A 16,815-nucleotide genomic window follows, 5' to 3' on the forward strand; every position below is an offset into this window, starting at 1 on the left:
GAATCTCTAGAAAAAAGCTGACATGAGGGATTGAACGACATTCACCAATAGCAGCAAGAACAAACAGGCTTATTCGATCACGGATACGCTACTTACTAAAGGAGGAAGGCACATTCCTGGTAGACCCATAAGACTAGCCCAGAACAGGCATCGGTGGGGTCCAGATGATTCGATCCGGGGGAGGAAAAGCAGACGCAATGAGGAAAAGAGATCAACGGCAAAATGAGGGAGGGAAAAGAAAAATATCAGGAACCATTAGTCAAGTGAGCACAGAGAGTCGAACGAGCGAACCGAATCATCTGGACCCAACAGTTTCTTTCTCGAGGAATCCCAACCACTTGGATATCTAGACAACCTGCAGCACAACAGGATCTGTCCTCCCCAGGTGAAGGTAGATCCCCCTGGGAGATCGATAACCGATAAGAACCTCAGGCAGCAGCAGCAATTGCAACAGCAGGGCAAATTGTCGTCTTCACAATCATCTAAGAGTCATTATTATTACCCGTCATCATCATCATCCTCATCATAATCGTCATCTCATCTATCTTGTCATCATCCTCCATCAGATCCGTCAACTCCAAAGCTTCTACTTATTAGCATTTATCGTCATCGTGACCGCCTGGGCGTTACCCACTTTTTTCCCTTCCGTCCCTTTTCCTCTATCTATCAATCAATCAATCATTTGATCTGCGTTACAAAGTACGTACCTCCCGTCTAATCAATCAAATCAGTCTATCGATCTCATCAATCTTCTGCACTTCACGATTCTCCTAGCTTTTCCCACTCCTCATTTTCGCTAGTCTCCTCTCTGTTTTCCCCTTTATCTCTTTTAGTTCCCAGTCTCTGCATACCCCAAACTCCCAACTCCTACCTGTCACTCTTTCCCAGTGACATTCCATTGCTCGGAGTGGATCGCCTCAGGCCGATCCTATCTTCTTGCCCTTCTCCCTCTTCTCCCAACCACTTGGCTGCTGCACCTGAGAATTTTCTGTTTATTTCTCTTCGTCATTCTAATAGTTTCTGCTCGTCAAGCTCTCTTTTCAGTTTCGGATCACTTTTCTATCCTTTATCTGAACGAGAATCTGACAGGTCCGGACGACTTGGCAAACCCGACTGGATCGCCACCTCGACCTGTCATTCGGATTGGCCAACAAAGCGGACCCTTCGTGGCGGATCAGTTATTGATAATCAGAGTATTGACTCTGGCCGACATTTCTTTTTTGATCGCTCAACTTTTTGAGATACTTGCGCGCCTTTCCTGCAGTTGTCAAGGATCGGCCAGTAGTCAAACTCCCCTGCACCGTTCTGTTGGGTTTGGGTTGCACTAGCTGCAGCTCCTTTCCACTACGAACTTTCTTTTTCTCGGGGGCGTCCTTTATACCTATTCGCCTGTACTATTATCCTGACCGACGCTTGTCTTCTGTGATACCATACATTACGCCGGTGGTGCGACGTACCATCCACGACACGGCTATCCGGTCTGCCTCGATTGCTACCAAGGAACACCGCCATACAGGGCTGATTCTCGTCCAGAGACAGGATATAGCCGGGTGAGGTTTAATAGTGGCGATGCTTGCTTCGGTCCCCCAGATGGACTCGGTACGATCGCTTCCTCGGAACCCTGATGTCGTTGCGCGGCACCCTTCAGCGGAGGATCTGGACGCTGCCCAACAGCTGATATCTTCGGCCCAAGCTGGCCGAGAACACGCCGCGGATCGTCATCGAGATGAGGAAGGGACAGCGCCTGCTCGGTATCAAATGGAAACGACAATGAATGGGTCGGCACAACGTTGGTCTGAACCACAAAGCACCGCTCCTCCAGCTGAGAAGACCTCGACATCACCGAAGGCGCAGAAAGACACATCGTTCTTGGGACATTCCTGCAGGTCCGTATATTTCACATTCGATCGTCTTTCGAGTTTCGTTGTGTTGACTTGTATTTCTAGCAACTGTGGGACGAAGAGCACTCCTCTATGGCGACGATCACCGACGGGAGCGATGATTTGCAATGCGTGCGGCCTATACTTGAAAGCAAGGAACGTGGCCAGGCCGACCAAACGCAATCGCTTGGAACCAGGCTCCGAAGCGGACGTGCAACAAATCGATCATGCGAATACCCAGAGCGAGCCGGCTTCACAGGGGCTCTGTCAATCTAACTCGGGAGGTGGTTCTTGTCCTGGTGGAGGAAATTGCAATGGGACTGGCGGAGCCGAGGGATGCGATGGTTGCCCTGCCTACAACAACCGAGTTTACAAGTCCGCTGCTCGAGGCACAGTTCCCGTCCATTCGTGGAGAACTACCAATTCAGAGTCCGACCGACCTCTTCCAGGAGGTGAAACCGATGCGGGAAAGAATGGCGCACCAGTCGAGGGAGGAAACATGCTGGTCTCCTGTCAAAACTGCGGGACCACTGTGACCCCACTTTGGCGACGGGACGAAAATGGACATCCCATTTGCAATGCTTGTGGTACGTTGAATTTCGGCCAATCTTGTGATAAGCCAATATACTAACGTCCGTTTGTTTATTAGGGCTCTACTACAAATTGCATGGTTGCTACCGACCCACCACGATGAAGAAGTCCATCATCAAACGACGAAAACGTGTTGTGCCTGCCTTGAGAGACCAATCTCCCAGTGGAGCTACCTATTCGTCCAATGGTTCGTCTGCGTCGCCAGAGGCGTCTCCTGCGGTTTTGGCTCATGGCCATGATGACCACTACCGATACTTGAGTTCGGACCCAACATTGCAGGCTAACCACCAGCGACATTTTGCCATTGCCCCGCCTCCCGTGGATTTCACTCACTTCAGTGCCACCGGGAGTCTTTCCTTACCGCATCACCCTCCCCCCCCGAGACTCCTGGAGCCTGAACGGCTGAGCGCACCGAGTCATTCTCCCGTTTCACAGTTCGGTCGTCGGTCTATCTCCCCAGGTGCTTCCGGAAATGCCAAGAAGCGAACGCTTGCGGAGACCGCTTCATCCGCCGAGACTTCCTCCATCCCGACGACGTTGGAGTCGGGTTCCAATCAACTTCCTCCCATCATGGCAACTGTCAACCCCTCCCCCCCCGGCCGTCTCAGCTCGATTTCCACTCTCCTTAACCACTCAGGCCCACACGACGAATCCCGCTTAGACCCGTCGCTCGCTGCTCTTAGCCGTCAACAGCAGCGCCACAAAGCGACGCCCTTGGCACCTCACCCGCCATCGCAGCCGTTGCCCGGCGTATCTGAACTTGAAGGCCTCAAAGAAGACCGTCGAGCAAAACTGCAGCGTGAGGCGGAGGAGATGCGTGAAATGCTCCGCGCTAAAGAGCGAGAGTTGGCGGAACTGGGCGTGTGATGAACAGTCCCATTACCATCATCTCACATGACTTCCCCCTTCTTTCTTTTCCTTCTTGTCTTTCTTTCACCTGGCGCAAAAATTTACCTTGTTGGCAAGATACCATTTCAGTATGTTTGAGCAAGATACACAGGAGTTGTGTAATTCCGGAAAAGCCCATGGTTTTCTTTATCGCGACCTTTGCGACCTGTCGGAGCAACCTCAGCGGAGGCGTTTGTCGTTCCATTTGTTCACCCTTCCTCCACTTACCAATTTCATGATCTCTGCTACTCTGGCGTTGTACTACAGATGAGAGCTCACTGCTCATTGTCTTATTTAGATAGATCTCGGTAAATTCCTTAATTCTTATCATGACAGCGGTTCTTTCTTGAGATCCAGATAACGGATTTGGCTTTTTGATGATAAAATCTTAGTTGTCCTTAAAAGTATCCCACTCGTCTTTGGGCACGGGATCCTGCAAGATTTTGCCAATGATGAATGCGCATATCGCATCAATCAATCCCTCAGGTCGACTACAATCTGATGCTCCCTCCCTAGATCCCCACACACCTTGGTCCCCATGTCCTCGCTCAACCGGGTAATCTTCCTCTTCACCCAGCCATGATCATCATCATCCGGATCCAACAAAGTCACCTGGAAACGATCGCAACGGGTCGGAAAGATCTCCAATCGATCCAACACCAACCTGCAACTCTCCGGGGCAGGACTCTCCTCATCCTGCTCCTCTCTCACACAAACCCTCCATACAGCGCCAAGGTCATTCCGATACTCCCCGTTCAACGCGTAATCATCCACAAAGTCTCCACATCCATAGATGATGAGTTTCCGCCGGTACCGCTCTACACCCTGCACATGGTGCGAGGAGTGGCCATGCACAATGTCCACGCCACACTCGTCGATCAGAAAATGCGCTAGCGAGCGGATCTTCTCGGCCGGCTGCCACGTATAGTTCGGCCCCCAGTGGACGGAGAAGATCTTGAGCGCGGGTTTCTCGGGCGTGTCGGTGGACGTTGAAGTTGAATGTGACGTTAGCAGGGTGCGCAGGTCCTCTCTTGTTCGAGCCGAGTAGTCGATTAGGTGGAAGTTGGGCACCACGGCCCAGTCGCGCGGGTGGTCCGAGGCCGCGTAGACGTGCACGCTGTATGATTTGCCCGGTTGGTCGTGGTCGTGCTGTGCGTGTGCGTGTCCGTGATGGTGTTGCATGTGTGCCTCGCAGCGTGGAAGACGCAGAACAGCCGGCCGTCGGCTCTCGTCTGTTGTCTCGCCTGCCCCTGCGAAGGCGATCTTGGACTCCTTCATCGTCCAGACCGTCTCGACCAGGCCGTCTGTGCCGAAGTCGAGTGTGTGGTTGTTTGCGAGAGTGGCATAGTCGACGCGGGCTTCGCGCAGGGCTGCGGCGTTGGCGGGGTGCATGCGGTAGTTGAATGCCTTGTTGGGCCAGGGGTCGTCGGTGGTTGTTGCTGAGGTTTCGAGGTTGATGAGGTTGAGGTCGGAGTTGTGGAAGAGCGGAAGTGCGGAGCCCCAGGGGTCGCGGTGTGTGTAGTTGCTCAGGTAGGGGTAGCGCTCGATGAAGTAGGAGAGGACGCGGCGTTCGTGCGCGTTGTCGACGTGCTGGGGCCAGAGTTGGTCGACGAGGCGGCCGAGCATGACATCGCCGACGAAGTTGAGGGTAAAGGTGCGGAGAGCGCTTGGCATGTCGATGGACTCTTTGTGCGAGTACTGGTGTCTTGAGCGAAAACTGGATCCTGAGTACATGTGGAGGGTGCTGGTGTCTATTACTCTATTGTCCCCGTAGATGGTGGTCAGGTCATCATGACATCGACATGGCGGGCCGATCCGAAGCCACTCAGATCTGCTAGTTAAATTGTCGGCATTTGAGGGAGTTCGTGACGAGAGGACAGTCTTTCAGTGCTGCGTGGCTGCATTGTGCTCTGATATGTAGGCTCATCCACTATAATGGGTGGTTGATTGACTGAGAGCATGGATTGCGGTGTTGTCTCAAATTAACCGATAGTTTTCATGTTTGGTGGACGCACTGAGTGGTATGTTGGCTATCAAAGTTGGTGATCGTGCCTGCCAAAGTGCACCGTGGCTGGATTAAGCTCCAGCTAACTGGTCTTGCTTTTATTGTAGCTTAATTCATGCAAGGATCATCCCTGCTCCTTCTACTCATGCACAAGCATTAGTGTAAGTAGCAGTCAAAAGAGGTACAGCTGATGGACATGCCATGATCGGAGTCACATGTCAAACCCCAAAGATAGCTCCGCCGAATGCTAAAAGTAAAGACGAAAGTTCGGAATGGCTTTTGTTGTAGATCTGGAAACGCGAAACTCTGGGCTCCACACCTTTCATTATTATCGTCATTATAGGGAAAGTCAACGTCTGGTAGAGAAAGACGAGAAAGAGAACAGGGATATATGTACATCGAAGAAATAGGTTGAGTACAACGAAGGAGATCGGTAAGCACCTGGAAGAATTAAAATCAAATAAAAACATCTCGGCATAAATTTATGATTGTATCACGAGCCGCCGCTGACTCGTCGACTCATCGTGCTGTGATGTCTCCTGTACCGTCATCTCTGTGGTGACCTCAATGCCTCCCGTAGATCCTCGTTTCAAGTCAGTCGCTTCGATATCGATTGTATATAGGCCATAGTCCGGGTCCTGCGAGTAGACTTGAGTCTTCCGTGACCGGTTTGCTGTCATTGTCGGTTGTCCCGTGTATTTGTTGTAGCTCTTGGTGGACAGTAGTCTGGGGAAGATGCGGCTGATAAGGGGTCGAAGGAAGGGGAGACAAGCACATATGATGGCGACATTGCATTCAGCGGCGGTCCAGTAGGCGGCACCTACATTGCTGTCTGTGGTACAGTTAGAGACAACTTTGAAATGAACATGACAAGCAGGCTTACATGACGTGTCTGGGCTTTGAGCAACTGTTCGTAGACTCGATAAACGAAGGATACTGGTAATAACGACCCTATCGAATGTTAGCAACCGGCAGATCCCTCCTTACGGGGCAAACTCACAGTAAACCAACGGCAAATACAGCCATGAGAGCAACTTTCTGCATGCGGGGGAGTTGGAGATGAGAAATGAGTGGCATCGGCATGATAAGCAGCGTCAGATCGGTAGCGATGTTCATGGACGCGTTAAAGAACCAGACAGCTTCGAAGCTGAGACAGGAGCCGGGAATATCGCGGTCCCAGAACCTCGCTACAGGAACGCAGTTCACGAATGCGCTGACAATAGCCCACGTCGAGTACAATGCGACGATACCCATTACAAAGTAACAAGCAAATCGAAAACGGCGGCTGGGAAAGATGCGCAGGTATTGAAACAGAATGGAGAATTTGCTAAAAGCCAGACTCGCATTGTAGAACGGAATCGCTATCCAGAGTCGCTGTATCAGATATTGTCAACTAACATATTGACGTACGTATCGGTCTGGCAGCACCCACCTTGAGCTGCTGCTTCAGTGTAGCAGCAGGAAGTTTATCAGAATGGATTCCAAGACCGAAATGAACCTCTGTGTGAGAACGTTAGAATAGTCTGTTTTTCTTTCCCTGTAAGAGATACTGCAGGAATGTCTTACGGGCAGCGACCAATGCAAAGTAGACGATGGAAAAGACCTTTTAATGATTCCATCAGTGGTGAAATCCATACGTAAAGCCAGAGCAAGACACATCTTCACTCACCAAGGCGACGACAATCGTGTAGTCTTCGCGGCCTCTCAGCTTCATCAAGCCAATCCGCGCGAACAGTCGCATCGCAACGATTAGAATCGCCAGTCCGGTCAATACGCCTGTGACCTCCACAGCCTGTTGTCCCCGTGATGCACCATCGTCCTCATCGCGAGAGAGTATAAAATGTCCTAACGGCCCGTGCATCTCGTAAGAGTGAAGAGAGTGTGTCGTCAAATGAGCCTGTCGCGTGAATACTGCGAAAAGAGTGTGATGTGCGATGCGGAAAATCGTTGATAATATCGAGCCTTCCGCAAGCCAGACAAGATCAAATCAGATTCCTTGCATAAGTTATATAGCTTTCACTTGGAAAATCCCGTCGGATGGTAAGGAACGGCCAGGTCAGTTTAGACCCTAGATGAGAGGAGGTTGTCAAGGCGTACAAGTTTGTTTGCGCTCATGAACGACGTCAAGAATATGGCATAGGCTATTATTTAATCTTGTTGTACGACCTTCTAGGCACTGTTTTCCCCACCCACATGAACCAGAGGCACGGTAGAGACATCAATAGTGTTGTAAGATCACTTCCGAATCCCAAGCGCACGAGCCGGGAAATGCTTGCCATATGTTCGCATTGCCCTGGAAAGTTCTAGTGCTGCTGATCTTCGACCAGATTTGCATGGTCTCTATGGACTTGCGGTATAGTGTAGCGTCCAGTATGGAACTGCAGCAACAGGGGCACTTGATAGTCTTCTGACAAAGCGTCATCCATCGCTCCGTGAGGAGGAGCATAATGCGCATGCAGCACGACTGCACAGTCGCACAAGGCCTTTTTCTGTCTCGGCGCTATCATGTTGTCTTGATGGACTAGTGGGTTTGCTGCCCTCGTTGGACATGAAGCGGGGATGATTCTCCAAGTGGAAAGAGAAACAGGCACATCGAATGCTAAGATAGGTACTAGTCAAACCCCGAACGCCACTGGTCGGATCATCGGATGGTTTACTAGGTACCTTAGTATCTTAGTGCAGTGATTGATAAGACAATGCTGGGTCTATAAAAACCGCTAAATCAACATAAATACTCCGCGTATTAGGTATGTCGAAATCCAAATCACCATTAGTGCTAGAACCTGTTTTAAAGTAAGATATTTGCTGAAGTTCAGAGATGGCATTGCCACCTCATTATCCTCTTTAGGAAGGTCTTCTCGAAGCCAGCCCGTCAATCATCGCTAGACTGTGGATCGTCCTCCGTTTAAAACGTTTTGGCACATGTTCCTCCGAAGTGGACCAGGAGACGTTTCTATTAGTGCCAGATACAAATGTGGGACTTCTACATGCGACATCAGCACAAGAGCAATCGTGGCCCATTAATAGGCAATCCCTGACTCGATCGAGATCAATAAGAACAAGCAGAGTATCAAACTTCGGCTCATTCATATCAATAATAGACCTACAGGCGATGGTAGATGCATTTCGAACTAGAATCTGGCTGTGGGTCTTGCGCTAATTAGGTAGAAATGGATCAACATGACCTGCAGTAATCAACAGCCAGACTGTGATGGCGCTTTTCGGTGTCTTGGCACATGGGGAGAAAAGAAAATCATCATCCCCGAGAAATAAATCAGGGTTGTGGTCAGTGGAACTGTCGTTGCTTGACCGTCTACCAAGATGCACCTGCAAGTAGATCGATTACTGATATCTCGGGGAGCACTAATAGGGGTGTCGGCATCTCGAGACATTCGAAATCCCGGACTGGTCCGTAGACCGAGGGATAAGGGCGAAGTCAGACTGTATGTAGACAATTGACGTTTTACAATGGCATCGTCTGAATCCGGGCGACCTGGGATTAGGTTTCAAAGTGACCTTGCTCATCGAAGCACCTATTCGAGCGTGCAAGTTCATGGGATACAGGAAAAGCTTTGAAGCCTATTGAACTCTATCGGGGATTCAGCAACAGATGGGAAATCTACCACTCGAAGATCGGAATGGATTGGTGATCCCCCATGATAATGTAGAGTGGTGATTGTCATAGGAATGCCTAGTCTACTCCGTCCTCGATATGTGCCTTGACCCCACAGGAGGGTGCGCGCGGCGGAATTGGACAAACTCTAGCGCTACGTATATACACGAGAATGCATGTCGCATCGTCAAAAAGCAATGATGCAGATAATTTCGATGGTAAATCTACAAATGGCTTTGGCAATGCCGACTGTCTCACGCCGAAGTTGAAGCCTTGAACCTGCACAGTCCATGGCCACTTCATTCCTCATCGGCGAAGTGAGCTTAAAGGTAAGTGTTTACATTCAGTCTGTTCTATATCCTTAAGATCACAAGGCCGACGAATACAGCAAGAACTGATGAGATGATTCCCTACACAGCTTGTTCATCATGTCTTTTTCGAAGCATTGCTTCAAGATGCTCGTCGTCAACGGATTTCTGAGCTGAGGGGCAGCTCGGGATACGGAGGTGACATTGTCTGGAGCTCACCTACTCCGTTGCGATGCAAAGCAAGATCAAGCTCATACACTCCACTCCTTTCTGCGTCCTGGACATGTTTTGATCAAAGTCGGGGCAAATCCGATCGGCCAAACCTTCAGCCGACAAACAGCTGGCGGAACATCTAAGGCAGAAAACAGCCCCGCCAATCATTCGGTTCCCCGCACATGATGTGATGCCGACTTTCGGCTTGTTATCTGGACGAAGAGTCATAATAACGGCCGTCAATTCCCTGTCCTTCTCTTACGTTCCTACTCCTTGATTTCTAGATTTCTTCCTGCAGGCTGAAATTTTATTTATGAAGCAGATCAGCAAATCAATAAGCTTCCTCCGATCATTTACTTATTTCTCCCCATTCACCCGTTCGGCTAGAACGAGCATTTTCACCCCTGCAACTCAGACGACTCTTATAAGACGCACAATGGCAACAGCAATGGCAAAGCGCCTTGAAGGCAAGACAATCGTGATTACTGGTGCATCGTCTGGAATCGGTAGGAGCACCGCTAAAGAGTTTGCCCGGACGTCACCTAAGGCCCTGAAGCTTATTGTGACTGCACGACGACTCGACTCTCTGAAGCAGCTGGCCGAGGAGATTAAGGAGGAGGTCGGTGATGGTGTCAAGGTATTGCCGGTCAAGCTGGACGTCAGCAACCCAGAAGAGGTCAAGAACTTCGTCCCATCCCTTCCGGCGGAGTTCCAAGACATTGATGTCCTGGTCAACAATGCGTGAGTCTTGCAATGGCTCGCGTTTGCACTACTTCAGGGGTGGCTTACTAAAAAGGAAACAGTGGTCTCGTCAAGGGTGTAGCCAAGGCCCCTGAAATCGACCCTGAGGATATCAACGTCATGTTTTCCACCAACGTCACGGGGTTGATCAACATGACCCAAGCCATTCTTCCCATCTTCAAGAAGCGCTCAGATGGTGGACGCGGAGACATTATCAACATTGGCAGTATCGCCGGCCGCGAAGCGTACCCTGGTGGTAGTATCTACTGCTCTACAAAGGCCGCGGTCAAGTCATTTACCGATGCCTTGAGAAAGGAGCTTATTGATACAAGAATCCGCATCATCGAGATTGATCCTGGTCAAGTCGAGACGGTAAGCTGCCTTGATTTAGAAGATAAGAACCGAGCTTACACCCAGCCTTTGCAGGAATTCTCAATTGTCCGGTTCTACGGTGACAAGGCCAAGGCTGATGCAGTCTATGCGTACGGCTTATCCGCTGCATATATGAGAGCTGAGCTAACAGTATTAGTGGATGCGAACCCCTCACACCGGATGACATTGCTGAAGTCATCGTCTTTGCTGCGGGTCGGCGAGAAAATGTCGTAATTGCCGACACTCTGATTTTCCCGAGTCACCAGGTGGGATTCCTCCTTCATACGCTCAAGAATCCTTGCTGCTATAGAACACAACTGACATGTCCAATATAGGCGTCCCCTGGCCTTATGTACCGCAAGAACTAGAGCAGAGGAGAGTTAGACAGACATTTAGAGGGATATACCTACCGGCTTGATAGGCCATCAATCCACCGAAGATAGATAGCACATTATATACAGCCATGTACATCACATGTTCAACTGCATACCGTTAGGGAAAGAACCCAGTGGCGTAGTATCAACCGCGAGTATTGGCTTCTTCAGCTAGCGGTACTCCGGTACTCTTTATTCATCTTGCCCCATCATGAGCCCCTAAACAGGAAAACGGTCTAAGTCTCAGTCCCATGGGCACAAGACAGCTCTCTACCATGGTACATCCACATCCCAGAAGCCCATAGAACAGACCCACATCTGGGAAACCTAAGGTAGGTACTGAGCTATCATCTGTCCCCAATCTTTAGATGTTACAATTCACGGACTAATAGCTATTATGGTATTAAGCTCCGCCGACGACCACGGATACCTTCAACCCTGATTCAAATCTCGATAAGAATGAGCAGATTGGGAAAATATACATTTACCTTTTTGGGACATTGAGGATGTATTTATCGGCTTCCTTCGTTTGGGTGATAATAATCCCTTCGCTCGTGGCGACAGACTACTATTACAATGTAGTGGTGGTGCCGTTCGCGGGTTTTAGGTATCGGGCCGAATTATATGCCAGTTCTGTCAGACTGCCCTGGTTCATAGGGTGAGAATTACTAGTCAACGAGAAGTGGAGGGTTAATTGTTAGGGTCTGCTGCTTCACGATGATATCATATTACTTCCTTGTAAGCTCTAAAAGGCATTCGTCTTAGGTGCTGTATAGATGGCGCGTATTGCTTTGCTGCTTGCTTAACAAGTCTTAGTACTCGTTAAACAACTGCAAAGTACTGCAAGTATCTCCCCTACTTCGACCTCCTGTTTGCATTCTGCCCTGTAGAATAATGAGCTTGCGACAGCATCAAACAGTCCTCGTTGCTTCTAGAAGTTTTCTAGGCGCATTCTTCGATACAATGGCAGTATTCCAATGTCAGTTGCCAATTGACAATTTGCAACTGGCGGGAGTCAGATGTATGAATCGAGGAAGGAAGGTGGTGTCGACCCTACATAGTTAGGCTTCAAGCATATCCTTGCTGTAGTACGAGGAAGGGCAGATGCAAGTTCCACGATAGAAAAGCTGCAATGACTGGTTGGCTACTAGCTCGATGGAAAATAACTTGATATTCAAGGGCAACGTGCGATCCCTACATATTATCCAAGAATCAGGCAATGTATCGCATGCACTAGATGGATCGCATCATTCAAGACGAGTGGCTCAATCGAAACTATTTAAGGCAAGGAAACTGAGGTTTCCCGTAATGACGGTGTGGAGCGCATCTTATCCTCACAACCTTTGAAAGCAAAGGCCACGCACAGTGTTTGCCAAGCGATTCGATTGCCAGACGCTTTACCTCAAACTGATGATCATCCCTACTAGGAACCATTATATTATTAGGCCTTAGGTCATTGTTCGTACTGGCGGATTGAACAGTTGGCTCAAGAAATTTTATGTAGCATCGGTCAGATGTAGGTGGGCCTGGAGTACACGGATCAATTGCTCTATGGTGATGATTTCTGTACACTTGCCATCTGTTGGAGAGGAGGGGTATGCCTTAAAGATCAGCATCTACCGCTTCTCCCAAGGTGACTTGTCCTATCTCGGCCATTGCCAAAACAGCGCAAAGAACGGGCACCTAGGAGACTTCGTGACTGGTAAGCTCTTGTTACCTGTCAATTCGGAAGTTGTTAAACTCCTGATCCCGCAAAATTGGAATGATCGACTCTGTAACATTGGTTTGGATGCGCGGTGATGCAACGGTATGCGAGCTACTGAGAGTGATGCTGACCTTGAGGAAAGTGAAGCAATTCTGCTTCGATTATGGACGACTTCTTTGTAGCGTCGAATTGTTGCATATGTGATTTGAATCGCACACTGTGAAATTGAGTTGATTCGTAGTGTCCTAATCAGATGTCGTCTAATGTCATTCAAGTCATTATCAGAGAAAAAGTCATCTCAGGTTCCCGTGAGCCCACCTCTTATCACCAACGTCCAGGTGAGCTGTGGACAGTCAGACCACAGACCCAAGCAATCATACTCTAGTGAACTAGCAATGTACCTAAGACAAGTGGAGGTGTGGGGAAAATTCTTCCCAAGACATTGGGCTGGCCACTTGTTCTTATTGGTTTAACTGGTTCGCTCCCTGACTCTAGATAGATTTGGCACTTGCGACTAAAGGACTAGCCACGAACAGATCTTGACTGAACTCTGTTATGTGTCAATTCAGAGACACGAGGTGGTGAAACACATTAGAACTGTTGACTGTTGTGCCTGAGGTAAGGCTGAGTTTGACTACCTCTTCCAAACGCTCAGGAACGATGACCTCATTCGCGGATTTTCAATCGGCCTGAGAGGAATTTTTTCTAGATGTCTAAGACTCTAGGGCAGGCACCTTACTTTCTGCTGCAGCGGACGCAACCAATTAAGCAATTGAGTGCCGATTGCAATTGTTTTCCTAGATTCGCGTTCTCAACTCAATACTAGGAATGCTCGAAGGTACAGTACTGATGCATTGATGTCGAGGTCGTCGTTGATTGCTTCATTTGGTGATTGTTTCGGCAGGGGGAGTCTCTGGACCACGGGCTGGAGAAAGCCAAACAAATTCAACGGCTAGACAATCGCATTATTGATGGGCGGGGCTATTGATCCTTCATTATAGGACTTAATGAACGCCGTACTTCTAGAACAAGATGAAGATGGGGGAAAATTGCTTTCCTCACTTATCTTCTTTCTTAACATGTGAGGCGTCGAACCTAGGCTAGACAGTCAGTAAGAATGGTGTAGTTAGCCAATTAGTTAATAAGTAACTTGCAGTAAGTGAAACGAATATAGTCCATGTCTGCGCCATTGGTTATCTATTAATCATTGATGGAGCTTAGATGCTGGAGATAGTTGGTAGCAGTAAGTGTACAAAGGTAATGGCTAAATCGAGATTTGGATTGCTCCTGTTTACATTGTCATGGAACACCACGTCATCTGCAACGTCTTTTTGACAGCTCCATCATGAATTGCGATTGAAAAGTGTGATTGAGTTCTTTTCCATCACAACGATATGGGGAAGCGCCCAGGAGTGGCTTGTTTGCGACTTCAGCAAATTGCTGTAGTATGTTGATTGCTGCCTCGTTAGGAGGCCATCATCGGATGGCACTGTCTCTACTGTGAACACTACCTATCTAAGGTAAGCACTATGTACCTTACTCCATACGTCGTTACAGACACGGCCAGCCCACTTAGTACCACGCTTCATCCCTCCAAATGACCCAGATTCAACCAAATCAGCCCCTTTTAAAGAGACGCCAGCTGTTGTGTTATTTGTTTATTACTGATGTTTATCGCTGATGTCTATTATTATTATTATAATTGAGTTCATATTAATATCGCCTAGTAGTGTTATGATGGTCCATTATTGATTCGATGGCTCATTTGTTAGTTAGGTAGACACCTCCATCCATAATCACCAATCATCCAATCCTCTCCCTGGTCTCACTCACACCTTTACAGGCTCGGGAACTCAAAAAAGGTACTACAGAGTTACACTCGCCAGACTGCTTTTATTTCTTGCTTTTCCCTTTTTTTTGATTTTTTTTTTTATTCCTATGCCCTTTCGTTCATATCCTTTCTAATACTGACAATTGACCAGGGGGACAGCCTGACAAGACAGTCCAAGGAACAATTTCTGCCTTCCATCACGAATTTCTGGATTCCTTCTTTTCTGGGACTTCCTCCCCTATCTTATCCCCACATCTTTCTGCTCATCTTAACTCCCCTTAAAACCACCCTCTCCAAATCTCCACCTGTCTTCGTTCTAAGCCACACGGAGCACTTTTCTTCCAAGAAAGTTCATCATCATCTTCTCGACTCTGTTGAGTACGGAGGAGATAGAAACTTTGCCTAGATACTCTAGTAGGTAGCATCTCCGTTCGAAAATCCGGAGCGCAAACTGGTTCGCCATCTCACAATTTCCTCCCGATTCTGTGCCGCAGAGTGCGGACTGCACAAACCCCCTATCTAATCCTCCTAAATCATCCTTTTTCCCACCCCAGTTGGCGTCTTTAAGCTTGGCTTAGTCGCTACTAGAGTGCTGGACCCGCCATTGCTGTGGACTGCTCTCTAGGCGCCTTCACTCTGCGCGGAATTCCCGACAAGCTGGGTCCCGACTCTTGACCCTTTTTGCAAAAGAAACTTGTGCTGCTACTTTTTTCGACCCGCTGACACTGCTGCTGTTGGGATAGCTTCGATCGTTGCTCTCTTTTTCCCCTTCCATTCTTCCCAGGTGTCCTCAACCTAGACTTCGCCGTGATGGCTTCAAAGGTACGCCGATCCTTCGAAAATCCTGTTCCCTTGTGTCGCTCGCCGCCCCTTTTCCCTGTCAACATCACCGCGTCGCCTCCATCTCTGCGCGTCTCGCCTTCGATCAGCCACAGGTTCCCAGGAATTGAGATGTATCACAAATGACTGACAATCTTTCAATTGCAGTTCCTTAGAGAGTACAAGCTAGTTGTTGTCGGTGGTGGTGGTGTCGGAAAGTCATGCTTAACAATCCAACTGATTCAGAGTCACTTCGTCGACGAATACGACCCAACAATTGAAGGTGGGTGGCTTCTTTGGCACAGCCATTGACGACTTGAGTGCTTATCAAAAAAATCTTTTTTTCCTACTGTATAGACTCGTACCGCAAGCAGTGTCTCATCGACGATGAGGTCGCTTTGTTGGATGTCTTAGATACTGCTGGACAGGAGGAGTACTCGGCGATGCGTGAACAGTACATGCGAACTGGCGAAGGCTTCCTCCTGGTCTACTCGATTACATCTCGGCAATCCTTCGAAGAGATTATGACTTTCCAACAACAAATCCTGCGTGTGAAAGACAAGGATTACTTCCCTATCATCGTGGTCGGTAACAAGTGCGATTTGGAGAAGGAAAGAGCCGTTTCTCAACAAGGTAGGCGACCCTCGGAGTCTTTCTCTCATTCGACCTTGGCAATATACTGATTAGCTATCTGCTATGCAGAGGGCGAGGCTCTGGCCAGGCAATTTGGTTGCAAGTTCATCGAAACATCCGCAAAATCCCGCATCAACGTTGAGAACGCTTTCTACGATCTCGTGCGCGAAATTCGTCGTTACAACAAGGAGATGTCGTCATATCCGTCCGGTTCTGGTGCCGCAGGCACACGTGCCCCTGAAGGCAAGATGGATGTGAGCGAGCCCGGCGACAACGCTGGCTGCTGTGGAAAATGCATTATTATGTAATTGGGTCGACGTTGGTTTGCATGGTTATAAGGCGCGCAAGTCAATATGAAGGAAGGAAGTCGCCGAATCCGACTTGAAATGAAGGAATAAGAAAGAAAGAAAGAGAGTGAGAGAGAGAGCTATGCTTGGCTTCAGGAGATGAAAGCCGAGACTGCGGTGTGGCCATACACCTGCATCTGTGACTTTCCGTACTGTACAAGGTTCGCTATCAGATGATGTCTGCTCTCAGCATGAGGTTGTCATCATCTCCATGACCGTTCGATTCCCCCTTTGTTTCTCTGTTTAGTCTTTTTTTTTTGGAAAGATTTTTCTCTTGATGAATACCCGTTCCCTTGGCACAATGAGGGATGAGCCTGTCAATAGATTGTGCATTTATATAGGTACATGCTATTGTCATGGTTCACATCTTGGTACTCACTTGCGCAGCATCGCCGTTTCTTTTGTTCTTTTTTTTTATGTGACCATCAGGACGTCGCTGTCACTTCCGTGTCTTCGTTACCTATTCGTTTTCCATCGGATCCCTCCTCAATTTCC

At 48.7% G+C, this 16,815-nt stretch overlaps 5 protein-coding genes across 5 annotated transcripts; 3 read left to right on the forward strand and 2 right to left on the reverse strand.

The window, feature by feature from the left end:
- Positions 1-1,569: 1,569 nt before the first annotated feature.
- sreA (siderophore transcription factor SreA) lies at positions 1,570-3,338 on the forward strand (the record flags this gene model as incomplete). Its single annotated transcript, XM_043290679.1, has 3 exons — positions 1,570-1,886; positions 1,947-2,467; positions 2,530-3,338. 3 exons carry the CDS (start codon positions 1,570-1,572, stop codon positions 3,336-3,338), a joined length of 1,647 nt encoding a protein of 548 aa, XP_043146614.1.
- A 495-nt stretch (positions 3,339-3,833) lies between these two features.
- On the reverse strand, positions 3,834-5,033 carry Aud_005762 (CapA family protein; the record flags this gene model as incomplete). The annotated part of the gene is made up of 1 exon (XM_043290680.1): positions 3,834-5,033. One exon carries the CDS (start codon positions 5,031-5,033, stop codon positions 3,834-3,836), a length of 1,200 nt encoding a protein of 399 aa, XP_043146615.1.
- An 813-nt stretch (positions 5,034-5,846) lies between these two features.
- Positions 5,847-7,225, reverse strand: Aud_005763 (PTH11-like integral membrane protein; the record flags this gene model as incomplete). The annotated part of the gene is made up of 6 exons (XM_043290681.1): positions 5,847-6,196; positions 6,248-6,315; positions 6,365-6,738; positions 6,797-6,864; positions 6,931-6,967; positions 7,034-7,225. 6 exons carry the CDS (start codon positions 7,223-7,225, stop codon positions 5,847-5,849), a joined length of 1,089 nt encoding a protein of 362 aa, XP_043146616.1.
- A 2,709-nt stretch (positions 7,226-9,934) lies between these two features.
- On the forward strand, positions 9,935-10,979 carry Aud_005764 (oxidoreductase, short chain dehydrogenase/reductase family; the record flags this gene model as incomplete). The annotated part of the gene is made up of 5 exons (XM_043290682.1): positions 9,935-10,239; positions 10,302-10,611; positions 10,666-10,721; positions 10,769-10,877; positions 10,947-10,979. 5 exons carry the CDS (start codon positions 9,935-9,937, stop codon positions 10,977-10,979), a joined length of 813 nt encoding a protein of 270 aa, XP_043146617.1.
- A 4,352-nt stretch (positions 10,980-15,331) lies between these two features.
- On the forward strand, positions 15,332-16,281 carry Aud_005765 (Ras family protein; the record flags this gene model as incomplete). The annotated part of the gene is made up of 4 exons (XM_043290683.1): positions 15,332-15,456; positions 15,517-15,623; positions 15,698-15,973; positions 16,043-16,281. The coding sequence occupies 4 exons, from the start codon at positions 15,332-15,334 to the stop codon at positions 16,279-16,281; spliced, it is 747 nt and encodes a 248-aa protein (XP_043146618.1).
- Positions 16,282-16,815: the final 534 nt, after the last annotated feature.

The sequence above is a fragment of the Aspergillus udagawae genome (assembly GCF_001078395.1).
Source record: "Aspergillus udagawae IFM 46973 DNA, scaffold_4, whole genome shotgun sequence".
Taxonomy (NCBI): Eukaryota; Fungi; Ascomycota; class Eurotiomycetes; order Eurotiales; family Aspergillaceae; genus Aspergillus; species Aspergillus udagawae.